This window comes from Astyanax mexicanus, chromosome 10 (genome assembly GCF_023375975.1).
Source record: "Astyanax mexicanus isolate ESR-SI-001 chromosome 10, AstMex3_surface, whole genome shotgun sequence".
In the NCBI taxonomy this organism is placed as follows: domain Eukaryota; kingdom Metazoa; phylum Chordata; class Actinopteri; order Characiformes; family Acestrorhamphidae; genus Astyanax; species Astyanax mexicanus.
The window spans coordinates 39,094,728-39,111,087 of NC_064417.1; the positions used below are offsets into that span (position 1 = coordinate 39,094,728).

Below are 16,360 nucleotides of genomic sequence, written 5' to 3' on the forward strand. Positions count from 1 at the left end.
TGTTCACACACATTTAAAGGGCGGTTACTGTAGGATGGTGGCAGTGTAATCTGACAGTCCTGTCCTCCTCTCATGTGAAAACTAAAATCATGCCAGTTGTTAAATAGTTTCTGTTGTTTTGTGTCATCAACTACAAAAGAAAATAGAAAATAGGAAATGCACATCCATCTATGTATTCATTAATACTTATACATAGCTTTCGTGCGCACCATTTGAAAGTCAGTGAAATACACCCAAACAGCACAAATGTATATAAAAACGCATTATGCCAAGTTGTAGAATAATAATCCATGTTAAGTATATACAGTATATAATTGAAACATCAGTTTTCTCAAAATTTATGGTACTGCGTTTTATAAGAAAAGGACAGATCTTCTTTTTTTATTTTAACAAAACAACTTATCCTGTCCTTTGATAACCATAATTTGGAAATGCTTAATGCTCAATTTAAGATTATCATTGCAAGTGTCTGGTTTATAGTATGTTAGCAAAACTCGCTGAGTGTTTATAATACTATTAAAGTACCCAAAGCTGTTCAACATTATTTACACCCAATACACCATGATGTATGTGAATAAAGAACAAAGCATGTGGGCACGTGTAATAAATAAAAGTAGTTTTGAAAGTACACAATGTTTTGTATTCTAATTTTGGAATTCTGTATTATTTTTTTCTGCATCTCTTAGCATAGGGCTGCAGTTCTTTATGGAACCAAAAGTGGGGCTTTATTTTTAAGAGAATATTCCTGGACTGCTGGATTATACATCATTCTGAATGGAGTTTCTGCACTGATTGGAAAGGATCCAGAACTAAGTTTATTTCCAGTTTGCATAACTGTTTATTGGAGAGTAAAAAGCACAGGTCTAGGTCCTAGATTAATCAAAACCCAGACTAAAAAAAACTGTGACTATTGGCACAGCTATTTAGTTCAAGAATAGGCATAATCCGTTTCTGGCAAACCAACAAATCATGTTTATTGCCTATATATTTTTTTTGTATGAAAAAGTAAGCCTGCTGTTTTCTAGCTGTGTATGCCCATATTTCACTTTTTATCCTTAAGAGGAGCTCTTTTGTTTTTACCCCAGTGCATTATGGCCTACACAGCGGTGCGAGATTCTGAACAAACTGAACATGCTGTGTTCTTCTCAACCAGCTGCGTACATTTCACTGAGTGAGGGGTGGGTTCAGGTCGGCCTCTGCCTCTGGGCCGTTTGGCCAGAACATTGAAACACCTGAAAACAGAGCTTTTCAACAGATCGTTGCTCAAATGTCCTTCCCCACGCACTTCATCACACACAGCTAGCTGACACGCAGTCTGTCACCTGACGCAAACGTTCGAAAGCACAAGTTCCTGCTCAGCAAACTCACATTTTATGAACTAACGGCCATCCGCAACAGCACAGCAAGGCTTTAATAAAAACCCATGGCCAGACAGGCACCATCTGAGACAACATAAAACTATCTCATAAAGCTCGGGCAGGCAAAGCCAATGTGGTTGACATTCAAAATTGGTTGGCTCTCCCGAGGCATTCTTTATTTGCTACAATCAATGGCAGTGGCTTATTAATGAAAACAACACCTTTACTGTCATTTTTGTAATTGGATTATTCTGTCACCACAGACATCTGCCAAACTATTTCTCTCCGTAGTATTTCACATCATTCAGCACATCACTGTATTGAAAACAAAACCTAGAAAAATGCATCAAATAAAACTCTGTACTGGATATTATTAACACTAACATCGATCAATCAACCCATTTTTATTAGTTTGGTATTTTGATTGAGAACACAGTAAGACATAACGTAGCAGCCGTACTATTTGTTATGTGTGCTAAAACATATACAATATTAACAAAAAAGACCATAATATTCTTATTATTGTTGTGATTAGGCTTGTGCCTTCACTGAAACCTGTTATTTTACCATTAGGAATAAATGGGGTAAAACAGTGCATGTGCATCTACTGTACTGAACTGTACTTCTGGACAACCAATACACTTTTACTCTTTTGGATATACTATTTTAGTTCAGATCCCTGGTATAAAAAAGGTGTTGTTTGTCATTTTATTTTCCTCTCTAGCTAGATAGTTAGATAGATTTAATTATCCCGAAGGAAATGTGGGATTTTCACCAAACCCCAATCTCCTTTTGTCTGACAGCCACCAAAATGCATGTTCTCATTCACTTATTTTTTCATTCCTCATTTCTTTCATTCACTCCCATTCATTTTGGCCATGGTCAAGAACTACAGTTTATTTTGCCATACAGCCACCAAACTTAAATGGATAAATTCTCACTGCAGGCCCACAACCTATAATCCACAGCAATACTCAGCCACATTCTAAGTTATTTACATTAGTGTTATTGAGCTATACTAAAGTGTGAGTAGACCGATAAATCACTGTTATGATGAGTTATTCATCTCAATGTAACCATGTTTTAATAAAGTATGAGTAAACTGATACATAGCTACATTGATAAGTTATTTATCTCAATGTTACTGAGCTCAACTAAAGAACGAGTAGACTGATAAATCACTGTGCTGTTCAGTTATTTGTCTTATTGAAAAACTTGGAAACAAAACTCAACAGAGTTTCCTTAAATGCTAAAATGACTTTCGTAAATATATTTTGTAAATAAAATATTCTGATCAAATTTGTAGCTGTAAAACTTTGAAGCAGATTAAACACTATATTCTCTTATAAAACATTTGACATGTCAAAATAGCAGTTACCCTCAGTGATTGATTTTATCGGTTTGTATTTGATTGTATTGTGAAATCTGTGTTCTTAAAAACATGGAGCCAGACACTACTCTACAATATGAAACAAATGATGGCTTTCTGCCACATGAGGAGAGTGAATTCCTTGTGGTAGATACATTGAATTGTCTTTAATATGACCAAATACAAATAATGTTTTTTTTAGGTTGAGTTATTGCAAAGCAGCAAAGTGCACAGTCCAGCACTAAGTGAACACCTATAGTGTTAAATTAACAACTACAGTTGTAAATTAGCACCTACAGCCCAGCTGGACATAAATGAATACTGTAATCAGTTTCAGCACTGGTGGGAGTTGTGTGGGGGGAGCTGGGGGTGTTCTCCACCAACCGCTGTGTGAAACTGCAGGCATCAGAAGCAGAATCACGTTTCAATGGACAATTGAATTCCGTGAGAAGAGTGGAGAGTCCCTGTCTGGGTGTCCTCCCCAGTAACTCTGTATATCGATTGGCCTGGAGAAATAAAAGACAGGTGGCTTACTAGTCGTGCACTGTTTCCCGATTCTTCCAGACCGTCCATCCAAATACAAAACACAAGCAAAGCAAATCAGTTTTTATTTAATAAATGTTAGCTACTCTGAATAAAAATGTCTGTATAGAGTTTAATACACTTTCCAATGTCTCTTCAAAGGAACACTATGTACTAAATGACAGAAAGCTTATAAATCAGCTACCACAGTCCAATTTCAGAACATTGGAGAGAGTATTCTGAGGATGAATATGAGCATTTGAATGTTGAAATGACTTGAAATCCCCATCCCTACTAGTGGTTGTGATCAATTACATAGCCATTCTTACCTGTTCAGGAGAAATGAGCAGCTCGGCATCCCTCTTGTAGTCCTTTTGGGCTTTAAGCTGTTTCCATATGCCAAGGATGCAGCATACCTGGCAACCAAGGGTGTAAAAATATGACTTGGGAATGGAAAGTGGGCAGGATCAGAGGCTTATGCTGCATTTGAATCATGTCAAAAATATTCAATTTAAGAGGTGAGTGCACAGTAATGTCAGCATAAGAGTTTATGCGTTGCAGGTGTGTCCATAAAAATGACAATTTAACAACAATTGCACTCTCTAGAGAAAATATGCAGTTAGTAGAGAAATGTATAAATTACATAGACTTAAAAGGCTATACAGTGTACTGAGACATGTTTCAACGTCCCTTTAAGCACTTATTCCATTCCCATAAGCCCCATGTGACAAACTATGGAAACCCATCCCCACCACTACTCAATATTTTGAGATGACATCTCAATATTTTGAGATACTAAGTCATTATTTTGAGATGCTTAGTCATTCCTTAAACATATTAAATCAATATTTTGAGATACTAAGTCATTATTTTAAGATACTAAGTCATTATTATGAGATGTCATCTTAATATTTTGAAATACTAAGTCGTTATTTTAAGATACTAAGTCATTATTTTGAGATGCCATCACAATATTTTGAGATACTATGTCATTATTTACAGATTCTACGTAATTATTTAGAGATAGAATCTTATTATTTTGAGTTGTTATTTTGAGATGCTAACTCATTATTTTGAAACATTAAGTCAATAATTTGAGATACTAAATCTTTATATTGAAATGCTATCACATTACTTTGAGATAGAATCTCATTATTTTGAGTTGTTGCGTTGTCATTTTGAGCTGCTAACTCATTATTTTGAAACATAAAGTCGATAATTTGAGATTCTAAGTCATTATTTTGAGATGCCATCACATTACTTTGAGATACTAAGACAGTACTTTGAGATGCCATCTCATTACTTTGAGATACTAAGTCATTATTTTGAGATGCTATGAGATGTTATATATTTTCAATTATTCATTATTTCAGTCATTATTTCTCATAATCTTATTATATTGAGAGACTAAGTCATTATTGTGAAATATTGAGTCAATATTGTGAGGTAATAGACAATTGATTGTATAGAAGCTATATGCAAAGGCTTCATTGAAAAATAGCGACTTAGCATCCCAAAAGTAATTACTTAATATCTAAAAATAATAAGATAGCATCTCATAATTGTATTAATTTCTCTTAGTAACATATGTGTATTAGCATTATTGTTATTTAAAGCAGCTGGAACGAGGCTTCCATAGACAACAAGAGCACGTTAAAAAAAAAAGTAATTTGCTGAAGCTGCTGCAATGCTATCGCCGGGCACGCGCCGCACAAAGAGCTGCATGTTTAACGGCAAAGCCGGCGACCAATCCGGAGCGCCGGTGTCCGTCTCGAGCTCGCCGATGACCAATGGCAGCGGCGGGGGGCGTGCGCTGAGAGGTGTGCTGCTTTTTTGAGTTTAGTAAATGACTGCAGCAGGGCGCGCAGAGGGGCTTTGGCAGCGTTTTTCGTTCGCGCGATGGAAGAGGAAGCTCTGAGCGCCGCAACCCGCGCCGCTTTGCGTCCGTCCCGGCGGTCCTAAACCGAGGAGAGCAGGAGAGTGAGAGGAAGGAGAAAATGAGCCGCGTCCCCTAAAACTCGGACAGACAATGGAAGTAGCAGCACACAGCATCAGCAGCAGCAGTAACCACTCACCCCTGGGAAACAACTACGTAGGAAATAAGAGCACCTGCAGAAGAAGCTCAGCAGCAGCCAGCGCCGGCGGTCAGGGTCCCTGCGACTACAGGCGGCAGGAAAGCAGCACAGTTCTCCCGGTCCGGTGCTGTTTGCTGGGGTGAAGGGAGAAGAAATTGAAGCGCCGGTCACGCAGAGAGAGGCACGTTCAGGCTCTCCGTATCCGTTTCACACAACTTCTGGGGGATTGCGCTGCTCTGAGGTGGAGGTCGGGAGTTTGGTTTCTGTGCCAAGCGGACACTGAGAGCGAGGACTGAGGGAAAGAGAGAGCGTCCTGTGTAGCTACTATTACTACTACTACTACTATTATTACTACTACTACTAGTGGCACTGCTAGCTAGTTGTTGAGCTAAACCTCTATGCAAGAATTATTATTAATATTACTATTATTATTATTATTATTATTATTATTATTATAGGCTCTCCTGAAGGTCTCACCGCGCTGGCTATGGATTGTCCAGAGTGAACAGCTTCTCAATTTGTTTCATCCTGTTAGTTAATTAGTTAACTAGCTAGCTGTACCACACAAGCTGCTCTTCCCTCTTTTTTCTCTCTCTCTATATCTTTCTCTTTAGCTATTACTTTCTCCCTATATCTCTATTTCTTTCTGTCTGTCTCTCTGTCTATTTTTCTATCTCTCTCTATTTCTCCGCGGTCATACAACGTGAACTCGAACCTCACGGTGTGCTAATCAATCGATAGCCACTGTCTGGAAGGAAAATGGTCGCCTCGCCTCTTCCTCTGTGGTCTTAAACACACATGCTTGTTTTTGGCTCTTACCTTTTTCCTAAAACAAGCAGCAGCAGCAACAAGAAGAAGAAGAACAAGGAGGAGAAGAAGAGTCAGTCCTTCCCCGCCTCGGAAGTCTGAAATCACGCCAGGGATTGTATTGTGCAAGCTAACGGTGGCCCAAAGCTCCTGAGTCTGGCAAAATGTGCAAATTGAACGCACTCGGGATTTATTTGTGGGAAACTATACTGTTTTTCAGGTGAGTTTTTTTATTATTAATTCTTTGCCTTTTTTTTGGTGAGAACTGTGAGACCTTGCTGATAAATTTTTAAATCTGATGTATTTAAAATGTGTTAATAAGCCTGTTGAGGCCTTGGGTAAGTCCATATACTTATAACTGATGTAAATGCATGCAGTTTGTTATTAGCAATATTATTTGTAGGCTGGTATAGTACTGTAATTCCTTCACATCCATGCACCTGCATTGAGGTCCCATTCAATCGCGGCAACAGCGGCCACTAGTGGCTGTGGAGCGCGACGTTCAGTTCGCTTATGGAGAAAAAAAGCATAATCAACAGGCATATTTGAAGGAGACTATGTGTATTAGAGCTGTACGATGTTGAATATATATATATATGTATATATATAACGCTGGGCTACATTCCTGTGATATATTGCTTTTCTTAGCAAGGAGAGCCCATTGACTTGAAGGGGCAGGTATTTAACTTCAGTCAAAAAACGTGGTTTTGTTTTTTATTTATTTTTTAAATATTTTATTAATAGTTCTTGCACAATATATCATACAAAAGTGTTGTCATTTTGACAGGTGTAGTTATTATAGGCTTATATGTAACAATTTTGCAAATTTTGCAAATATACACAGAGTTTATTATTGATGTCATGACTTCGGTATCATCACTGACTGATCACTGGTAATATCTAACGAAAATGGCTATGCGTGTATGTGTGTGTGTATGTATGTGTGTAAGTATTTTTATTGTACAAAAAATTATATTCTTTTAAATATGAATGATTCTTGATTACCATTAAGATTTGTAGTCATTACATAACTGTTCATAATTAGTTTATTTTGTTTATCAAACAGTACCATTTAAAGTGATTTGTTTTAAACCTAAAATTAAGCAGCCCCTTACATGCAGCTTTTATATTAAACCCAGTGCAAACATAACCTCTTTGTATTTCAGTTCAGGAAAATAGTAAAATATGATTTTTTTAAACAAGTAAACGTGTTTCTACTGAGATTTCCTTGTACCCAATTACCCCTTTTTTTTAAATTGCATTAAAACAATCATTTGATTATTCTGATTTAGCTCCCAGCCCAAATATATATGATGTCATGACATCAATATGTATGTCATAATGTATAATTTATTGTGACAGGACTCTAATAAATTAATACAATATATATAAAAAAGCCACTGTTTGTAAATAAAGTTAAATACCTGCTCATTCAATTTAATGGGCCCTCCTAGCTTAATAAAAGCAATGGGCAATACCATGGGCACCAACAATTATTGAAGTTGTGTCAGTAATTATTAGGAGAAGTCTGTGCCTAATTTGCCAGAAAAAAATAGCCTCTGGTATATATCATGTGAAATTTTGAATTGTGTAAGTAGTCCCTTTTGTATAGAGCTTCACAAATTTGAATACGTTTAATTTGACATTACACAAGAAATTGCATGTTCTGCAGTGTGACTTTCGCTTATGCACACATTGTGATAATGGTGCTGAAATGATATATTGCACAGCCCTAATGTGTGCAGCATTGGGTGCATTGTTTATTTTTTATTTTTTTGCATCTTATTTATTTCTTATTGACTGCTTAGTACCCATGACTGAACCACTGTCTAAAGGCCTTTAAGAGACAGTTAAGTCATTTTTGTGTCATCGTCTGTGTAATAGGTAGCCTTTAATTATTAATAATCACAGTACATGCTTCTGTCTAACAAAATAATTTGCCTCAGAAGGTGTTTGATCTCTGTAGTAATTGATATAAAGGTTAATATTTAGAAATTCCAAAAATGTACAGAATCAAGCACAATGTCTGACTTGCTGCTGATTAAAATTCAAAGACAAATGTTCTCCAAACATTAACACAATAAAAAAATTACATACAACTTTTAAATGTTCTTAAAATTAGAAACAAATGTCCTCTCTGTCCACTACCTTTCCATCTTGATTGGCCGTTCCTGAACATTATCTGAATACAGCAGCCTATATCAGTATATTTCCTCTGCATAATGCAGTCGAGTGTTTTCTCGAGCCGTGCACTGTGGCTTGCTATAATTGTTTTGTATTCTGCATGCGCCATTAGTTCATGAACTGGAGTCAGGATATTGCAGCTTCAGCGTTTGCTGCTGAACTTTGCAAGTTCTCTTAATTGATATCTCTTTCCCCAGTCTCAGCCAGCACCCCAGACCTCATTTGACATGCAGACTTATTACCAAACATTGATTACTCTGTCCATGCCAAATACCACCAAGGAATACAAATTGTGCACTAACATGATGATTATTTTTTGGTTGTCCTATGAAGTGCACTCCTCTAAGTGTTGTTCATGTTCTGCGTTCGTATTATCCATGCTTGAGCTGCATTATGAGAGGTTGCCTTCTGTCTGAGAAGGGGGATGTCAGCGGAGAGACTGATGCATGGCTAATACTGAAGTACTGCCCATGCAGAAAAGAGACATGATATTGTCATCATACAAGGAAAACATGCCATCTGCAAGGAGAGAAAAATAAATTGTGACAATTTAATAACAGCAGTATTTGATAAAATATACTGACACTTCCAGATCACTTGCATGAACATATGACCAGTGCCATAATACATCAGGAAAATGACATTTTCTTCTCTTCTTAAAAAAGACCGATATGCTTGTGGATTCTGTTGGTTGTTCCTGCTGCTGTTATTTGCTTATATTTATAATTACTTGCTTTATTATTGCAGTTGGTAATGCATAAGGTTATGGTATCCTGACCAGAAATGTTAAAGGCAGAAAATAATTCCTCAATGAATTTTACTTTTACTAAATAAAAAATCTGAGAATAATTATAAACCGGGCCTTTTATAAGAGTCATGAAATAAGAGAACATTGGCTTCTAAAAACGTTTACCACATAACACATGCAGTTTCTCACGAAAACATGACTGATGTTGGGTTATAGGAAAACCCCAGCATGCCCTTGGGCCGGCCTTGAAAATGCCAGGACACGGCCAGGTTGCCTCGCTGCATGTGTCTGACAGCATGTCATAAATTAGGGCTTTAAAATCACTTGTGAAAACCCTGAAACGAAAAAAAAAGAAAATTGCACTCTAAGCAATGATGTTGTGTAGTAATGGGTCTCAGTATGTCTGGTCTGATCACTTGAGACCCTCTGTGGTAATTAGCCAAGCAGAGTCAGTGGCAGTGGACCAGCGCTTGATTTCTGTCTCCTCAGCATTTTATCTGGACGTAATTATCTTTGGCATTAAAAGCAGAGGAAACTAAGGAGCAGAATCTTCACTTCTAAACCCAAAGCTCTTTTTCCCCCTCAAGAACTAGCGTGATGCAGTTATGCTGTGTTCTTCCCAGTATTCCTGTTTTTTTTAACGTTCAAAGGCATTATAATGCGTTATTGATTACCACAGACTGAGACTGATTGCACTTCAGACGAATCAGCTTATCATCAATGAACTATCAATCTCACTCATGGAAAAAGGTGATTCAGCAGTACTGTGCACTCCAATCAGTAAAGCTATAACTCAGTTTGGATTTTAGGATTCTCAGAACCTCTTCTGTACTTATGGAGATTGATGCTTTGCACCAGAGGTCACGAATAGGTGGACCAAGGTCCGGACCCAGACATTCTATGCAAATCTGGACTAATAAACTGTTGAGGACTATTTAAATTTTATTTTAACTAGTGTAGGTTTTTTGGTACAGGTGTTGTACACATCACCAAAGACACCGCAGCCAATCAGATCTAAGATCTGCAGATTTGTGTGAGTGGCCCTCCCACAGGGGCGGTACAAAGCAAGAATCAGCAGTCAGAGAATAAAGCAAATAAGAAAAATGGTAATTCAGATCAGAGGCTAATTAACCGTACCCAGGTGTATCTCAATGGCCCTGATTTCAGCTGTTCAGGTATGAGATTTTAGCAAAGTGTTATAGTCATAGTTTTTACTTGAGGTGAAGAAAAAAAACAACATTCATTTAAAATGATATTTATAATTCATTCAGTTTAGCATTTAAACAGTAAGTATTATTGAATTATATTGAATAGTACTAGTAAAATTGTCTGATGGTTGTTAAACTATTAGTTGACTTTCATATACAGGATATGCCATCAATCATTTTACAAGTGTATTTTATATATATATATATATATATATATATATATATATATATATATATATATATATATATATATATATATATATATATATGTATGTGAGTCATTATGATTATCATTATTTGCTTGAGGAAAGTTTCCTCCAATTGGACCTTTCCACTTATCCCAGGTTTCAATTAATGCAGTGTTGTGACACTGGAATGAGCAAGAAATATGCATGCGCAGTATGCACTAAAATATTGGGATCATATCAGTACCGGTGGAAAACCTCATCTCAATATGCTTAAGTAAAAATTTTATACAGTACAGTATGATGGAAATTGTAATGTTAAAATACACCAACGGCATAGAATGCTGGTTAAATATAGATAATAAACATCTGTCTTTAAAGTAAAATATGTAGTTTGAGAGGGTTAAATTAAGTCGTCTTACTACATTGCATTGTTTCTACGTCATAATTTAGAAAGACTGTCCTCTGCGTGTCATCCTGCAGGAAATCGAACGCTTTTTTTTTTGTGCTGCATTACTCTGACAATAGCGGAGGCGAAACAACAATTGGTGATTTTTGTTTTTCTCTCAAAAATTGTCAAAAAATAGTATAGTATAAAACAATAGTAGAGTTTAGATCTATATTTAAAACTAATTTATGACACAAATATTTAACTCTGACTTTAGCTGACACTAGACCATTACAGTAAACCATCAGGAATTTATTTATTTAATTATTTGTGTAACCCTACATAAATTGATTTTGCTTATAGGTTCTGCAGTGGTAATGTAGGTGGATTTGGCCTTATGTTTTATGTTTGTGAGGAGTTGGTAATGTATATAATAAACCAAGAATTGTTTATGGCTAAATAGAACCATGACTCAAAAAACTCAGACAATTTGAATGTTTTAAATGGTTAAGTAGTTCCTCAGGTACAAGCTAAATCTACCTCAGTTGTTTTAATGGAACCTAGTTTGAGTTGTTTAATTTGATAATATGAGGATGTTTATTAATTAATAAATGAACATATTAGAATAATGGGGCAACAGTCAGTCATCTACTTGTTACTGTGATGTTTATGAAGTTTTACCATACAGTGTTTGTTGTTATTTATGCGGTCCACTAAATAGATCACACATTTTGATGTAATTTAACAGCACATCAATATATTGCCTATCCTACAGAATTCGCTTTCTCTGTAATAGTAGCTTCTGTTAACTCTGCTCTCTCTTGTCTTTGGTACGGAAGACCCGTTCTGAGAGATCTGGAGTGAGGAATGGCCAGAGGAAGCAGAGTATTGGAGCCAAAGAGCTCTTTGATTTTTCGAGTGTTACAAAATGCAAGGATAGGATCAATTAGGATTTGGTTCTTCAGAGACTCTAAGAACATAATGAGCTACACTTAGGGCTAATGATTGGAGCTTCACATTAAAGCACGCAAGTCTCAGGGTTGTTTGCATATTATTTTCTGGCAGGATGCTCAGCCCTTTCTTACCCTGCTGCATCAGCACCGGCGTCAAGACCTCTCGACTGCTTCGGTCGGCATTGATCCGAATGAATTAGAACAGCACGGCTCTGATCTTTAAAATCTTTAATCGCTAGACATGGTTTAGTAGTGGGCTGAAAATGAATCACACTAACCAGTGCATTCACACTGATGAAGCTGAAACCAAGAGAAAGCAGCAGAGAAGCAGAACAAATGCTCTGAAAAGCTGGAGCATCGGCAGATTTCACACTGTCATAAAGATTCGCTCAGCACTATGGGTTCATGTAAGGGAATTATAGGGGTTGAGAATATGTGAAAAGGACACAACAGTCAGGCGAACCGTGACTAATCTTGTTATGTTTTTACTCTGAGTGTATATCCAGAGGAGGATGAGGCAGGCCTCTATCGGTTGCTCTGGGACACACTTTAGCTGTCAACATCATCGTTACGTGATAATTACGTAGTTACATTTTTATATTTAACATGTCATAAAAAGACAATGCATCTCCAGTTTTGCCTTTTTTGTAACATTTTGATATGATATTGGTTCTGATGGATGTGTCAAAATTTCAAGGCTAATGGACCAATAAAAAAATTAAAATAAAATAAGATGCTTTGAAAATGATCTGTTTACATTCCATTTACTTCAATTGAAACGTAGAAAGTAAAGTTTTATATACTTTTGTTTTTGCATGGCAGCAGTGATATGGCTTAGTTATCTATTTTTTAAATGTACAAAAATGAAGAATTTAGAAAAATATGGCATCAGAGTCAGGGTAGCTTTTTAAGTGTTATTTCAAGTCTTAATATTCCTTTAATAATTATTTATTCTACATTTTTTGAAAAGCAAACTGATCCGTACATTGTTTCAGATTTTCATGATAAATGCATCAATAGTATGAAAAAGTATTTTATTAAATTTGCTTTATTTTTTATATATATATATATATATTTTTTCATCATTTCTTTCATTTGTTTATTATTCAGATTTTTTTTTTACTTTGTCCCTATACTTAAAATATGTATTAGGCCTCAATGTTTCAATGTTAATCTTAGTGCCCTACAGTAGAAGTGACCTAAAGTTACATGTAATAAATAATTAGAAGTATTTTTTTCTTCCTTTTTCTATTAAGTTGTAATTTAAGAGTTTTTGATTTTGTTGTAATATTGGGTAAACCTAACCATACACTTTGCACTGTAAGCAAGCATAAATCATTATATACCATTAACAGCTCTTTTACAGGCTATTAATGAATTTCAAAGTTGCATTGGGATAAAATGCATAACACGTCGGGTTGCACATTTATTGGCAAAATACTAGTAATTTTAATTAGTAAGACCAATTTAATAATCCCTGCAATGTATTGCACCAGTACAAAAACAATACTACACCTTGTTTTGGGATTGACTTCATCATTTTTGGTTGCTTTTTAAGGATTACGTGCCTAGCCTTTCGTTTTTCACCAAAACGCCCTTCTTCTGAAGCTGTGATTGGGCAGGAGGCTCCCAGCAGGTTTTCAGACTTGCGGGATTGCAGTTCTCATAAGTCTTTAGGTCTTACAGTGTCCCCCTGATGTTCTACTTCAGTGATAAATCATATTGGTACTTAAAGACTGCTTTAGAACAGTGTTCTAACATTTCCAGCCCTAATCCTGGAGGAACCCCTGCCCTGCATATTTTAGTGTTCACCCTGCTCCCAACACACCTGATCCAGCTGTTTAATTAAGCAGCCCTTTCTGAGCTGAGGATAGTGTGTGTTAGAACAGAAATCCCCTACAGTGTGCAGTGCAGGGGTTTTCCTGGACCAGGGTTGGGAACCACTGCTTTAGAAAATGTGTGTGCTTTGCCCAGATACTCATTTTTGGTGGATCTCTTTAATAGATGGCATTTTATTTCTTTTTGTTTTGTTTATTGGTTACTCAGTGTAACATATTTGTAACCAGGCCTGTAAATATCAATATCAGTATTAAAAATTAAAAAGTGTTTTATTCAAGAAATAAGCCTTCTTGTAATATTGTGCCTGCTGCACCATCTGTTTGTAATTTAATTCCGAAAAGATTGTGCATGGGTTATTTGTAGGGTTACATTCAAAAGAGTACGATCTTGTGTGAGGTATACCACAGAGATAATATTAAAAGAGGAGCATTACAACCTCTTAAATAACTTAAACCACTGCCGTTTACTGAGTAAAAATAAACTAAAAATAGCTGTTTCATGTTTATTAGTATAAATATATATTTATGTATGTTATATATACATATAGGGCTGGGCGATATGGCATTTATTTTGCTATATATTTCTTAATTTCAGTCGATAGGATACAATTATAATATTGGTGAAATTTGATGCACATCATCCAATTAACTAGGATTTTTTTACACTTTCTGTAATTAAATGTACAGTTAGGTCAAGGTCTGATGGAGGATGGATGATTTGAGTATACCATCAGTGCTAAAAGAACACTGACCCAACTGTACATCTCATTACAGAGAGTGTGATTAGTTCTGGTTAACTGGATTAAGGACAGAACATTTTGAATAAAAATCACTATAATAAATATCGGGTAGTATTTTAATTGTGGTGTTTGAGGATCTGGCACTACTGATGCATTTTGACTGTGATCATGTTTATCAAGATAAATGTTTATAAATATTGTAATAAAATTTTAAAAACATTGTCCACCCCTAGTTATCATTATGTTATGTCATATATTGCTGTTCTCTAAAGTATATCATGATTTTTTTTTTGGACCGGTTCAGGCCCAATTTCCACATTTTGCAAAGGTTTATTAATCAGTCAAATATTAAGCATCAGTGTCTGTATAAGCCCACAGTTTCCATATCAATACATTCCTAATAAATTCTGCATATCCATGTGTGTCTGAAAGCTACAGAGGTGCATCATTGACATGCCAGTGGTGCAGTTTGCCTCACCAGTAAATGTTAATGAGCTGTAAGCCTAATGTTGTGTGGAACAGGACGAGGCTGAGTGCTAGTTAACTGAGAACTGAGTGGAGAGCAGATTTGACAGGGGTGAAATAATAATAAAAAAATAGATATAAAGCTGAGACTAAAAACAGCTAGAAAACCCTCAGCACGATGGATATATGGAGCAGTTCAGCAAGTGAAACTGGCCAGAGGTTCAATCTCAAGGACGTAGGTGTGATCAATACACCGTGGGCTATGTTATGATTATTGATCTCTTTTTGTCAAATATTGATCCTGTAACTGGCAAAACTGTCCTCTGGGCCAATTAATTGAAATCGTTATCTTGGAGGTATATATGTGTGTGTGCAATGATGCTGAACATGAAAACACTGTCTAGGGAGAAAGTCCATCATTGAACAGTAGCTGTATGAACAGGAGTAGTGACCTTTAGACAAGACAGCTGACGAGCCGTGCAGGACAGTGAGAGACGGGATCAGTATGCAGAGAAAGAGCAGTGGAGCAGAAGGCCAGACTACTTACACTTTTATGTAGACTATATTCTCTCTGTTGATTTTATTATATCATGAGAGGCTTTACCATGTGAGCAAAAAACAAGTATTGCTTCATTTATTAATTCGGACTAAAAATATTTTAATTCAACAATAAAACAATGAAATAACAGTAACTTCTCAGGATTATGTGTTTAAAGTCTATAAATGATAAATTCTAGAGGTTTTACAAGGCTTATTTAAAAAAAGACAAGTGCATCTAAATACCATATTTTAAAAAATAATAAGAGTGGACAATGGTTTTATAGAGAGTAATATACAGTAAATATACAATCTGCTTTTGGTAGATATATCGTGGGAAATGTAAGCTTTTTTAATTTGCATTAGTGTAGAAAGTGTCCGTTCTACAGTGTGACTATTGTGCATGCTCATGTTGTGAAACAATATACTGTACAGCTCTACTCTATACAGCATTAAAAAGGTTGTAACTTGTTTAGTACTTGTTTAGTACCCGCCCATTTATCTATTTATTTATTATTTCTTTTATTTTTGTACTTTTTTTTTTATGTAAATTTGGCAGTTTTTTATATTATGTCAGAATCTCATGATGAATCAACCAATAGAAATGCCCCAACATTACCTGGAATGAAACATTTTGACATTGATTTTCATTGAAAGTTAAGAAGGTTTTTCCCCTTATACTGTAAAGTTTTCATTTTGGAGATACAAGGTCTTTGTTTGACACATAGCTCGTCACTGTCATGCAAAAAACAACCATTAAACCAAAAAAGGAGATTTTCAAATGATCTGCCTATACTGATATGCTTACAATACCATTGTGCATCAAAATCCATTGTCCATTCAGCATAATGTGTGTTAATCCTTGTCTGAGACTTTTCCCCATAGGTGTGATTGCGGTATTATTCACCTAAACTATAACACTTTTTTTTCAACAATGTAAAGCCTACTTAAGCCTTTAATAAACCTGCGTGAGCTTGAACTGC

General features: G+C 35.9%; 1 protein-coding gene and 1 long non-coding RNA gene across 4 annotated transcripts in view; one reads left to right on the forward strand and one right to left on the reverse strand.

Moving 5' to 3' along the window:
• Positions 1 to 693: 693 nt before the first annotated feature.
• Positions 694 to 6,219, reverse strand: LOC111195791 (uncharacterized). Of its 2 annotated transcripts, none has more exons than XR_007441009.1 (3): positions 6,144 to 6,219; positions 3,579 to 3,665; positions 694 to 3,233 (listed from the first exon to the last, which is right to left on the reverse strand). It is a non-coding gene; the product is annotated as an uncharacterized LOC111195791 (long non-coding RNA). The 2 variants fall into 2 exon arrangements; XR_002651814.2 differs by lacking the exon at positions 6,144 to 6,219 and adding an exon at positions 5,359 to 5,442.
• glra1 (glycine receptor, alpha 1) overlaps positions 5,085 to 16,360 on the forward strand; it is an 80,964-nt gene continuing 69,688 nt past the window's right edge. For both annotated transcript variants that reach the window (XM_007246433.4, XM_007246434.4), the window contains exon 1: positions 5,085 to 6,351. In XM_007246433.4, the coding sequence (XP_007246495.1) occupies positions 6,296 to 6,351 (56 nt within the window). In that variant the 5' untranslated portion in view covers positions 5,085 to 6,295. The remainder of the gene's footprint in view (positions 6,352 to 16,360) is intronic.